This window comes from Schistocerca serialis, chromosome 3 (genome assembly GCF_023864345.2).
Source record: "Schistocerca serialis cubense isolate TAMUIC-IGC-003099 chromosome 3, iqSchSeri2.2, whole genome shotgun sequence".
Lineage (NCBI taxonomy): Eukaryota > Metazoa > Arthropoda > Insecta > Orthoptera > Acrididae > Schistocerca > Schistocerca serialis.
The window spans coordinates 190,052,055-190,065,989 of NC_064640.1; the positions used below are offsets into that span (position 1 = coordinate 190,052,055).

General features: G+C 37.6%; 1 protein-coding gene across 2 annotated transcripts in view; it reads right to left on the reverse strand.

Moving 5' to 3' along the window:
- Positions 1-13,935, reverse strand: part of LOC126469895 (uncharacterized) — a 485,688-nt gene that overhangs the window by 110,967 nt on the left and 360,786 nt on the right. For both annotated transcript variants that reach the window (XM_050097238.1, XM_050097237.1), the window contains exon 19: positions 7,015-7,156. In XM_050097238.1, the coding sequence (XP_049953195.1) occupies positions 7,015-7,156 (142 nt within the window). The remainder of the gene's footprint in view (positions 1-7,014; positions 7,157-13,935) is intronic.

Here is a 13,935-nt window from a genome sequence, read left to right on the forward strand (position 1 = left end):
TACTTTAACAGTCTACATCTACATCTATGTAATTGCTCTGCTATTCACAATAAAGTACCTGGCAGAGGGTTCAATGAACCACCTTCCAGCTGTCTCTACCGTTCCACTCTCGAACGACACACAGGAAAAACGAGCACTAAAATTTATCTGTGTGAGCCCTGATTTCTCTTATTTTATAGTGATGATCATTTCTCCCTATGTAGGTGGGTGCAAACAGAATGTTTTGACAATCAGAGGAGAAATCTGGTGATTGAAATTTCATAAGAAGACCCCATCACAACGAAAAATGCCTTTGTTTTAATGATTGCCACTCCAATTCACGTATCACGTCTGTGACACTATCTCCCCTACTTCGAAATAATACAAACCAAGCTGCCCTTCTTTGTACTTTTTCAACGTCATCTGTCAGTCCCACCTGATGGGGATCCCACACCGTACAGCAATACTCCAGAATAGGGCAGACAAGCATGGTGTAAGCAGTCTCTTTAGTAGACCTGTTGCACCTTCTAAGTGTTCTGCCAGTGAATTGCAACCTTTGGTTTGCTCTACCCATAATATTATCTATGTGATCGTTCCAATTTAGGTTATTTGTAATTGTAATCCTGAAGTATTTAGTTGAATTTACAGCCTTCAGATTTGTGTGACTTATTGCGTAATCAAAATTTAGCTGATTTCTTTTAGTACTCAAGTGAATAACTTCACACTTTTCCTAATTCAGGGTCAATTGCCACTTTTTGCGCCATACAGATATCTTATCTAAATCATTTTGCACGTCGTTTTGATCATCTGATGACTCTACAAGAGGGTAAATGACAGCATCATCTGCAAACAATCTAAGACGGCTACTCAGATTGTCTCCTATGTCATTAATATAGATCAGGAACAATTATTCAACAAAATTCTCTGGATCATTTACCATCCATTTCAGACATTAGAATAAAACCCTTTTATTAATTATTAACCTATCATTTATTTAATATTTCTGATTATGTGTCAATTTGGAATTCTAGCCAATACATAGACTATTTGACTGCAAGAGTATAGGTCCAACTCACTATCTGCAGTGAGATTAGCTGCAGGGAATGGAAGCAGACATGTATGGCTCAACCCTACAACATTATTGACCCATCCTTTTTTAAATAGAGTCATGAACAACCCAATTACCTAGGTATATCTATATGGAGGTAAAGTCACATGCTGCTGCTCATGCTGCTACTCTGAGAAGCTGCTCTAACCCCAGCAACTGGTGCAATACTAATGGAATAAACACAATAGCTACATCGTTCTCGGGCTTCTCTTGCATTTTTTCCACTTCTTTTGTTTGTTTATGGCAAAGGGCTTGCTGAATCTGCCGCTAATTGTAGCTGTTCTTATGAAAAGCTGTCATCAAGTGTTCTAGTTCTCTGTGAGACTCCCCATATCCAAGAGGATACAAGTCATTTGTAAATATATTCCTCTGTGCAGAATTATGGTAGCTGCCTGCAACTTCTTGCAGTATATGTTGCAGCCTCTTGTATGATTTGCTCTCCTTTCTACTTAGATATCCAGTAAGAGGAGAGTCCATCCCAGTCAACCTCCATGGCAGCAAAACAAACTTGACAAGCTGTGTCACCAAAGAAGCCATTTGCTCAGTAACTTTTCACTCATTATCAAATACCATGACAAATGTGTTGTGCCAAACTATGTCACAGTGAGGCATTATATTGACTCAGCAGCAGCTGCAAGAATCAAGAAGCTGCCAGCCTATCCTTGCTGCAGGAAAGTGTACACTTCACTCACTGGAATCTATATGCAACTACCAAATAACTATTCAGACTACATCTACAGCTGTTGAACCTGTTTAGTCCCCATACATGGGAATGGACAGACAGTGGCACCTTGGTCACTGTAGATTCCATTTCTTGTCAGAGAAAAGTGTTATGAGAAACACAACATTGATTAATGGAAGGTTATTTTATATCATCTGCTGTATACAATCAAATACATACAATGTTAATAAAATTAGATGAGAAGAAATGGGAGGCATGTTTGTTTCTAGATCTGTCACCTACCTTCAACACAGTTTCTCATGACCAACAGCTACTTAATAAACTGGGAACTTATTGTATCACAGGAATAGCTAAAAGTCTCTTTCAATGGCACCTAAAAGGGAAATATCATGATACAAAAATTGGATGCAAAGAGGCTAACATTACTAAGGAGTACTGATCTAGTCCACTTTTTTAAAGAGTAGTGTGCCCGAAGGATTAGTTCTGGGCCTTTTATATGATATGTAAATGATATATACACAGTGCACAGAAGCAAGGAATTTAAAAATACATATGACACAAGAGTTTTTATCTGGACACCTAATGAAAATGACATAGAACTGAATTCTTCTGGTGTCTTATATCTTCAGGAATTACATAAAAAGTAAACACCCAAGCTTCAACCACAGTAAAATGAGTCAAATATATATATTTCTTCTAAATCAGCAACCTGATAAGAGTGCAACGGAATGATGTGTCTAATGATGGGACAGAAATAAAAATCTTCCGCAATGTAAAGTTAGACAGACATCTCTTTTGGGAACATAACATTAATCTTTTTGAGCAAAAATAACAAATAACAAATAAAAACTGGTTTTCAAAATGAGAACAAAGTTTACAAGTTCTGAATTACAATCAAAGCTGTAAGAATATTTTGTTCTATTTTTTACCCTCTGTTCTTAACAGTTCTACTCTATTTGTGCTTAAGAACAATGGTCTTATACATTTGCAGAAGAGACACTACCTGGCTGAATTCTGTTATTTTTCCAGTTATATAAGACAATTTATTCAAGAAGTAATGCACATTTCAATAACCATGGCATGCACTATCGCAGAACAGAAGTACTGACTAATAAGATAAGTTTTTAATTACTTTTTGAATTTGCTAGGATTACATATCCCTTACTTTATTTCTGCAACAGTTTGTTAAGATTTTTGTAACAAAATATTAAACAGCATTCTTGGAATATAGATATGGATGTTTACATCTTCAAGTACACTTTTCAGGTACTGCAGCATATATGAGAGATGAATGAAAAGTAATGTGTCCACTTTCTTTAACTGGGTTTGGATGAGAATATTTTAATAAATAAAATGCAGAAATAAGCCTTAGAATGTCATCTTTAATTACCAATATTCACTTTTCCACATAATCACCACCCAGTTGGAAACATTTCTGCCAACGATGAACAAGTTTTCTGAAGCCAACATGGAAGAAGTTGACACTCTGTTTCTGCAATCGACTGACATTCCATCTCCAAGTTCTAATGGTGTACCCACATTTCATCTATTGTCACAATTGAATGGAGAAAGGCATCACCTTCATTCTCATAACGCGAGAGGAGTTCCTGGCAAATTTCAAGTCTGTGCACTTTCATTTCAGGGGTCAGCATCTAGGGTACCCATCGTGCACAGATCTTCTGATAGCCAAGCAAAGCAATAATGTGACGCACACGTTTCTGTGAAATGTCCTTTCTGCTTGCAATTTCTCTCTGAGTGATACAACAATCATCCTGAATCAATCTGTCGACATTTTGCTTGTGAAACTCAGTGGTTGCTGTTACAGGACATCCAACTCTTTGTTTGTCATGCAGGTCAGATGTTCCTGCCTCAACATCTTTAAACAAACTCGCCCAATGATGCACAGTACTCACATCAACACAATCACCATAAACTGCTTTCATTTTCTGATGAATCTCCTTCAGGGTGACACCTTCTGCTGTCACGAATTCAATGACTGCACGTTGCTTAAATCGTCTGCGCAGGGTTCCACACTTTACACTGTAACAACACAACCATTCAATGCTAGGGCTTCCCGCCAACTGGAGCTGTAGAGAAGAGGCTACGGAAGAAGCCAGTACCTGCCACATACCAATGCTGCCAACTGTTGACGAGTTACAAAGGTGAAGGCATTACTTTTCAGTCAACCCTCATATTAGTTGAGAAACAAGGTAATCAAGAGAGGGAGACACCGTCAGATCAGCTCACTGTGAGTCATAGTCCAGGTTCAGTTTAGTTCATATGTATGTTAGAAGATATTTTCACAATATTTAGATCTTTTTACACATGTGAAGTAAGGGCAGTTCTTAAAAACCCATCAAAATTTCTCTCCTAATGTCTTTACCTCAATTTTTATAATTTACCTACAGCTTACAAGATGTAATGAACCAGTGTGATCTCACAATGGTAAGCCTACACTTTCATATAGTTGGCTAGGTCTCATCATTTTATAATGATTCCTACCTATGTGACTGGTATTGTTACATTGCTGCTCTGCTGACATATGAGTATGCTGATTAAATACATTTACAGCTATAAGACAACAGGTAAGTCATTATTTAAATAATAATATTGAACAACTTCAATAAGCTGAGTATCAGATGATAAGAAGACATACTAACATGGATATTTTTTTCTCTTTCATGTCAAATGATGAACTTTTATGTCAAAAAAGGAGCTATCAGCTATACCAACATGAATGTGCGACACTAGCAACAACTAGCAGCTGCTAGGTTGCATTTTCATCAATACAAATGCTGCAACTTAGATAGGTATACCATCAATGTGATGATAATAACTCAAAGCATGGAATAAGTGGAATACCAATTTTCTGTGCACATAAATGAATACATGGTCAAGGCCTCAATTTTGTCTTTGCCGTTGTAAGTTTAAAGTCCCATCTTAGATCATAAGAATGGATTATTGATCTGTTGTTTACTATATTTCATGAATTTTGTTTATTGTAAAAAGGTAACATGTACTTGACATTTGTCCACATATAATGATTAGGTATTTAAAGTGAACACATTTTGCATTTTGTGAGATCCCAAGTTTTAGTATGTAAACATAAATGCAGTATTTGCTGCCTAGCAGTGCATTAGTAAAACAAGGATGCATAGACATAAAGTTTTCTTTTTCTTGTTTGAGTAAAATAAACAAATTTTAATGATATTTAAATTCTTAGCTCTGAAAGTAATTTAGGGATTTGTTATTTTATCTCCTAATTATCATATTGTGTAAACAGTAATCACAACCAAAATATCAGGAGGACATTTCCTACTACTAGGCTATCTCATTACAAGGTCTGTGGCATACTGAGTGTTCAGACAATAATAAAATTGGCTTAGGCTATGCAGTAAAATCTTACCACAGAGATAGGACTGAGCAAAGATTTTTGCCAATAAAGTAAGATCTTACTACAGAGATAGAACTTGAAAAAAGATATTTGTCAATAAATAATTTATCGACATTAAGACATTTCTAAGAACACTAATTACTATTTTTATATTTGCCAGCCTGCATAGAGTAGTTATGAACAGCTATTCATAATGAACACTGGACCCTATTACTACAAAATATAGATTGTGTTAACTGAAGAAAGACTTTTTTAGCCTTGTTTCACAAACTCCATTATTACTGTATGACCTAGGTTTCAGGTTATAAGCGCATTTTCTATTACATAACTGACTCCAAGGATGAGAACCAAGCCAAGATGAACATGTCAATTCTTAACTTAAACTGTAAAAGTTATCTTTGTTGACAATTTTGACAAATTACACATGGACTTATAAAATTCATTAGTACAGCATTTACAAAATTCATTAGTACAGCAATTACAATAATTATGATTAAACATACTTCGGACCAGAGTTATGTACAGGAATGGTATTTTTTGTTTTGTAAATGAAGGCACCACAGTTTTTTGTCTTTGTAGGAGAAGTAATATTGTCTAAAAGAGGTGAACAATTGAATTGAGTTTGTTCATTCAGTAATAAATGTGGGGGTACACAAACTGTTTCTTAATTTCTAACTGCAGGTGCTTTGCACACTCTTCTTCAGTGTGTAAGACTTCTTTATCCATTATGTACTTGTGGTTTTCATTTATTCAGTGTTTGGCAAAGGAGTTCTGTTTATCCTATTTGCAGTTTTACCTATAAAAGTAAACTGCACCATTTTCTTTTTGATTTATTTATGTTGTTCACTGTGTACAGTAGGGATGTAGCCTGCTTCTTCAGTTTTTTATTGAAAAATTTGTCAATAACGTTAGAATTCATTATTTTTGGCTATTTTTTTTATTGTGAAACGAGGCTAAAAAGTGTTTCATTTACATAATACAATATACAGTGTTTCACGAAGAACCTACAATTGAATCACTTAAAATATATATTATTCATACTAGTTCTTCATTGTAAGATTACAGATGACGAGCAAATTTTTCACCAATAAGGTTCTTACTTTAAAGCTAAGCTGAGACAGCTGCTTATGATTAATATAATCAACATTATGTCCAACATGTTTTAGGAACAACTCACAGAACACTGACGTTCCTTGTTATCATTTATCATTTATCAGGGCTGATGCAGAAGTAACTCCTGGAGCAGTACTTTGAACTGAGATACATTTCTGTAAGATTGAATCTGATCTTGGCTATAAGCTGTTTTGTACCTACCAGAACCACCACATCTTTGTCAAAACAGTATTCAATTCAAATTTAACAAAACACATGTACTGTCAAAGGGAATTTTGGAGTATTTTTTAAGTTATTACTGGCAGTGTGTTATGTTAGGGACCTTTATAAGTGTTAGGCACATAGCACTCAGGGAAGCTCTGTTATACTGCTTGACTTCAGTGTCATTGACAGATAAAGCTTACTGTCTTTAAATTTGTTTAATGCGATACCTAAGTCAACACTGGAACAAAGCTACCTGTGTATGTTTCTTTTCTGTTTCTCAGTACATACTGAATTCACAAAATCAGAGCAGGAGAGATTGTACAGGTAATAAGGCTAACTTCTGTCTATTTAAGCATGTGGTAAGAGATGGGACATAGTGAAACCTCATAAGGGTATATTCTTAATAAGAGGTGTTTATAAACTATACTCTGAATTTTACTGTATTTTTATTTGTAGTCAGCAACAAATAAGCCAATTTTCTTCGTAAATCATGATAATAAGGCAGCCAACATTTTCTGAAAAAAGATCTTGTACCTGCAGATGATTCTTGTCTCCCGCAAGCATTCGTCCTGGCACTGTCGTCTGCTAAATATATTCCTGACTTCCACAGTATTTGGTGCAGCTAGTTCATAACTTGGTACTCTTGTAAATGCCCAAGCCTTTGTGCAAGCACTTTCTGTAAGATAAAATAAAAGCTCTACATTAACTTACTAGCAATATTGTTAGTGAGATAACAAAGAATAGAAGATCATTAAGAATATAAATAAACACCAGAAACACATACACTCTTCTGAGAAGGCAGTATTTCAAACAGGATGAAAAAATAATCAGGTTTTTTTGTCATCTACTTACAGATACGTTTATGATTGATTTGAAATCATCAATCCCATTTCAAAAATGTATTAAGTTTGCACACAACACAAATCTCTTAATTAGGGGGTAGACTGCAGATGAGCTACAGAAAGAAATAGAAGTCTGTTACACATCACAGAGTGGCCCTCAAAAAATAGCCCCATAGGTTATCACACTTTTACATGCCTCACAAAGAAAACACTTACAATCTCCAGAAATAATACTATCTAGAAAGCACGTAGAAACTTCAAATGTCACTATGTTTCTTGGGATGTAGATACAAGATAATCTAAAATGGGATGAACATGTGAACTATATAAATGATAAACTAAGTGTCATGTTACTGTATCAAAATTCTAATAGGATGCACAATACAGTAAATTGTAAGAAATGTGTATTGTGTACTTATGAAAGTATTGTTATGATATGGAATTATTTTTCATGGAAACTCTTAACTAAGTAGACATAGAAGGTGCTTTGTACCACAAAAAAGAATTAGTAACATCGCTGAAAGTACACATTCCATAAATGCATGGAACCCACTGAAAAAAGAAGAAGAAGAACAAGAAGACTACTACAACTACTTACACTGTCTTGCTTATATATCTTTGATGACAAATCATTTGGGATGAAAATTATAAAAAACAGGATAGGTCACACAAACAAGTATGTTCACACCTGTAACTGCAAACAAAATACATCCACACAAAAATGCAGCAAAATGGTCTACTGCAAGCAGGGATAAAGCTTTGCAAAAAATTACATGAATATATTAAAACAATAAAAATATTATATGTTTCAAATCAACTCCTCAAGCATATCTCCAAAACAGGTGCCATTACAGCACAAATAAAATTTTATGGCATTATGTTTAGTGTGTTGGTGGTTACCAGTTGCTATGTGCATTACGTTTAAGGATTCTGACATTTGGTAAAATACTTTATAAACATTTTTTGTGTCATTGATAGCAAAAGTTTCTGTCTTGTGTGGTACCTGGTGAAGTGGTAACAAACATTCAAGTTGACTACTGACTGTTAACAAAATATACAGGGCATTTCAAAAAGATTCATCCAGTTCCACAAGACTCTATTGCTTGTAAATAAACAAAGATAGAAACTTAAGGTTCGAGTTCATTGACACTAAAAGTTTACCTTGGCACCCGTTGGTTCCTGTAGTTGCTGATAGGGGTCTCCCTGGTGCTGCTATTTGCTCATTTACTAACCAATGTATGTCGAGTTGAGATGGCAATAACACAGCAACAAAAGGCGTTTTGCATTATCCATTTCAATAGGTGCAATACAGTGATTTGTGATGAGAGTACAACACTGCATCTCTTAAGAGTGTCTAGGGCATATGAATCTTGCATTTCACCACTGACCTCCAAGGGAATGAGGTGGGGGTTTGATAGATTATATGCCTCAACTTCCAACAACTTTGAGTGAACTGTGTCATTGCATAGTAACAGTAGTGACTGCAGTTCCTCAAGTGATGCCTGCAAATTTATGGAACAAATTTGACCATCATTTGGACCTTTCTTGAATGTCCAGTGCAGGGCACATTGAACATTTGTGAAATGTAAATGAAAACTTTCATAGTAAATGTTTGTAAAAAGTACCGCAAGGCTGTACACGCATGCACGTAAAATTGGATGGTTTGTTTGAAAATAAATACTTTGTAGTCTTTCGCATAAATTAAAATTTCCCAGGTTTCTATCTTCATTCATGCAGAAGACATAGTCTTGAGAAATAAGATGAACCATTCTGAAACACTTTGCACTATTAGTAATAAAATTGTTAAAATAATTTATGCAAAAACTTATGAAACTATTTGAATACCATTATTCAATACTGTAAAAACATAATAATTTCATCAAGAAACTAGTTCTCATTTTATATATAATGATTGTGGCCATGGTTGCTATGCAGTTCTCAATTCTTATGATGTACCCCACATGTCCGATAATGGTTTCAATGTTGTACACCAACAGATAGCAGCATAACTGCCAAAGGGCCACCTGTGTCTCCACTTTAGTAGAGAATGCTCACAGGCAGAAGGCTCCATGTGAGGTAAATGTGTGAAGCAACCATGCCACAGGGATGTACCTGTGCTTGCTACAGCCAACTGAGAGAGTTTGAAAGGGGTCAAATTGTGGCCTTCCAAGTGGCAGAATGATCCTTTTGGAGAATTACCACACAAGTTGGATGTGTTACATCAGTTGTGCACAATGTCAGTATCAGTGGTCATGTGAGCAGACTCACACCCGCAGATGGGGTTCTGGATGTCCATTCAGCACAGATGCCTGCCAGGCTCATCATATTTTAAGGGCCCCAGTGGCAGATCATATAGCTACCACAGTACAGGTATGAGGGCCTGTGAGCCCAGTTGTGTCAACACAAACTGTTACAAACTGGTTATCAGCACTGAGGTTAACTTGGAAAATGCAACTGCATGCCATAGTCTTCAGGAACAACAGCAGATTCTGCCTGGACACAAGTGATAGTCATTCACACATATGATGTAGACCTGATGAGCATTGTCTTGTCTTCCACTCATGCCACAGCATCAACATGCACACCTACCAGGATCATCGTATCTTAAGGGCCACAGTGACAGATCATACAGCTACCACAGTACACATAAGAGGGCTTATGAGCCCAGTCGTGTCAACACAAACTGTTATGAACTGGTTATCAGCACTGGGATTACAGATACAGACACCTGTAGCCCATTTTCCATTCATGCCACACCACCAACAAGCATGAATCAAATGGTGCCATCAGAGGATCACTTGGAAAATGGAATGGCATGCCATGGTCTTCAGAAATGAAAGCAGATTATGCCTGGACACAAGTGATAGTAATTGGCACATATGATGTAGACGTGAGGAGCATTGTCTCATCTTCCACTCACGCCACAACATCAACATGACGGCTCCACCGGTGCCATCAGAGGACCACTTGGAAGACAGAATGGCACGCCATGGTCTTCAGTGATGAAAGCAGGTTCTGCCTGCATGCAAGTGATGGTCATTTGCACATGCAATGTAGACCTGACGAGTGCTGTCTCATAGAGTTCATCCTTCCTAGACACACTGGTTTCATCCCAGACCTTATTGTCTGGGCTGCAATAAGCTACAATTCTTGTTAACTTTTGGTGTTTCTGGAGGGTATGCTAACCAGCACGCAGTATGTGTGAATGTTGTTAGACCCTTTCTTGCAACAGGACAGTGATGTGTTGTTCCAACAGGAAAATGCTCACCCACACACTGCCTGTGAAATTCCAACATGCTCTGCAAGACATCCAGCAACTTCTTTGGCCACATGATCTCCAGACTTGTCTTCAATTGAGCGCATGTAGAATATGATGGGACAAGAAGTGGCTTGTCAACCAACAACTCTTACAGAACTATATGAACACGTTGAACAGGCATGGCATAACATATCCCAGGACTGTATTTGCTACCTGTATGATCAACTGGATACCACAGTCAGTACCTACATTGCGACCCATACTAATATGGACATCACAGCACGGGCTGATACCTTGTATCTCAGATCCGCTTGTGCTATTGATCTGTAAATGTAATCATCTCATGTACTGCATATGCACTATTGCAATAATAAATCTCGAGTGAACTGGAAACCTCTAAAAGTGTGTACAAATTTTTTTTTCCTGCAGTGTGTGTATGGGGGAGGGGGGGGGGCAGAGGGGGGTCATCTGTCATCTACTTTATATATATATAGTGTCCCAGAAATGTTGTGACAGACTTCTAGCGGAGATGGGGCACATTGTAAGGATTGAGAACTGCACAGCAACCCACGATCATAAACATCATCATATGCTTCTAAGTGGTGCTGTATACGAGAATACTGGGGGGGGGGGGGGGGGGGGAGACATGAGGATATCTTGATTCGAGCACTAGCCAGCATACAAGGAGCATGGAATGGTATAAGAATGGTGAGCTTGCAGACATGCACTTAATGTATGGACTAAGACATGTGCAATGGATGAGTATATTGAGAATGGTTCCCAGACAGACATCAACTGCACCACAGCTTGTATGCATGTTGGCACTGAAATTTGTGTGAGTACGGCTCATTGAGAAGTGGCAGAGTTAGTGAGGGCAGGCCACAATTGGTGCATTTGGTCATTAGGGAAGAAAGTGTGTTGGATGCCTTGGAGATTAATCCAAGCACCAGAATACATGCCTTTGCCTCAGACTTAAGAATGTCTCATAGCAGTGTCCACCACATTTTGAACACCGAGTCCTTACATGACTTTATTGCATGCTGTTATTTCACCCCAATGACCATCCTGCATGTGTGCATTTTGCACAGTGTTTCTGCAACATAGTAGCTAAGATGTACATTTTCCATGCTATGTGTTGTTCACTGATGATGCCACATTTCCTAGGAATGTTGTATTCAACACCACAATGAGCATTTGGACAGCAAAAAACAACCACGGAATGTGGCACCAAACGGCACATTGCTTCACAGTTAATGTGTGGACAGGCTTCGTTAGTGACTGCTCGACTGCCACAAAGTATCACAACTTCCTGGAATAGGTTCTTCCTGGATTGCTTGAAGATGTTCCAGCAAATGTGAGGTGCTGCATGTAGTGTCAACATCATAGAGCAGCTACACAGTTTGGACTGGCTGTTCACAGGCATTTGAGTAACTCATTCCTGCATCGACAGAATGAGAGTGGTGGACAGATTCCCCGGCCCCCATGCTCATCAGATTTATTGGGTCTGGATTTCTTTCTAGGGGAGGCATCAAATTTGTCATGTGTTGTAATCCTGTGGAGTCTGAAATGGGTCTTGTCACAAGATTCACCTATGCAGCTGCTACAATCAAAGAAGCTTTCGTTGTTAGTTAGTTACATGTTCCATGGATCATTTTGCTTGATAGATTATAATGATGTAGAATGAGTCATTTTACTTTCACATCACAAATTAATTGTATATACAGTTATATTTTGAACATTTCTAAGATTTTTTTTAAAGATATACAGATGTGTGTGAGTAATTCCTAGCCATCACCTTTTACACATTACGGTAACAGAAATTCTTCCACAGAACAGAAGGAGTTGTCAAGGAGAAACTTTCTCAGTCTGTTATCAAATTTAACTTTTCTGTCTGTCAGACATTTTATATCATTAGGTAAGTGGTTAAAATCTTTTGTTGCAGCATCGTGCACCTCTTTTGTACTAAAGACAAACCTGACTGTCATTTTTCCTTCTGGTGTTGTAATTGTGGTGTCACCGCCAGACACCACACTTGCTAGGTGGTAGCCTTTAAATCGGCCGCGGTCCGTTAGTATACGTCGGACCCGCGTGTCGCCACTATCAGTGATTGCAGACCGAGCGCCGCCACACGGCAGGTCTAGAGAGACTTCCTAGCACTCGCCCCAGTTGTACAGCCGACTTTGCTAGCGATGGTTCACTGACAAATTACGCTCTCATTTGCCGAGACGATAGTTAGCATAGCCTTCACGTCATCTGCTACGACCTAGCAAGGCGCCATTATCATTTGCTATTTATCTTGTGATGCATGTACCGTCAGACCGATGTTCACCAATTATGGATTAAAGTTAAGTATTCCAGAAGCTACGTACTTTTTTTACTAGACTCAACTCCTTTAACTGTTCCAGACCTCATGCCAGCCTGCGTGAGCTTAAACGCGTGCCTTTCGGCTACCTCATAGTGGCTTGGATGTCTTGCCAAGTCACAACAGTAATTATGTACCTTATTGTTCCTTTTGCACTGTAGTAGATTGTTTACAAAAAACTTCATGAGGGAATAAATATACTGTGAACCTATGTGTTTGTGTGTGTCCAGCAGTCAGTCCTGCTTTGGTGTCAGGAATCATGACATATCTTGGTGCAAACTTCTAGCATCTGTTGTAACATTAAAGCTGTATTCATGTTGTACACCATGTGTACTCATTGTGTCCAATAAATGTTTCTAATAAATCAGTCTCATTTCCTTTCTGATCTTTGATATCTGTTACCACTTACCCCTGACATTGGTAGACAGGGTTTGCTATGCAATTCTCAGCCCTTGTGATGTGCCCCACCTACCCTACAAGTCTGCTGCAACTGTATATACAAATCATCATTTAATGTTGTTACCAAAAATCTTGAAAGGTTCTTGCCAAATTAATTACAAATTTTTCGTGATACACCAATAAACATTCAGATGGACATAAGCTATAATATTGCCATCAAAAACCTTGGAGAATTCTTGACCAACTTACTTCAAATTTTTACACATTACTCTAATAAACATTCAGACAGATGGAGACTATATCATTTTTTAAACAATAATGTACAGGCTTCCTGTTAAAATTAAGCTTTTTATTGCTGCTGGCAAGTTATGGAAAATGTGTGTTCCTGAATAACGCACACCTTTCCGTATAAGAGTAAGTGACTTTAAATCCTTGTGAAGATTATTCTTATTTCTAGTACTGAGTCCATGAACTGAGCTGTTGGTTTGAAGAAGTGAAATATTTTTAATGACAAATTTCATTAAGGAATAAATATGTTGGGAAACAGTAGTTAGTATCCCTAGTTCCCTAAACAGTTCTCTGCAGGATCTTTT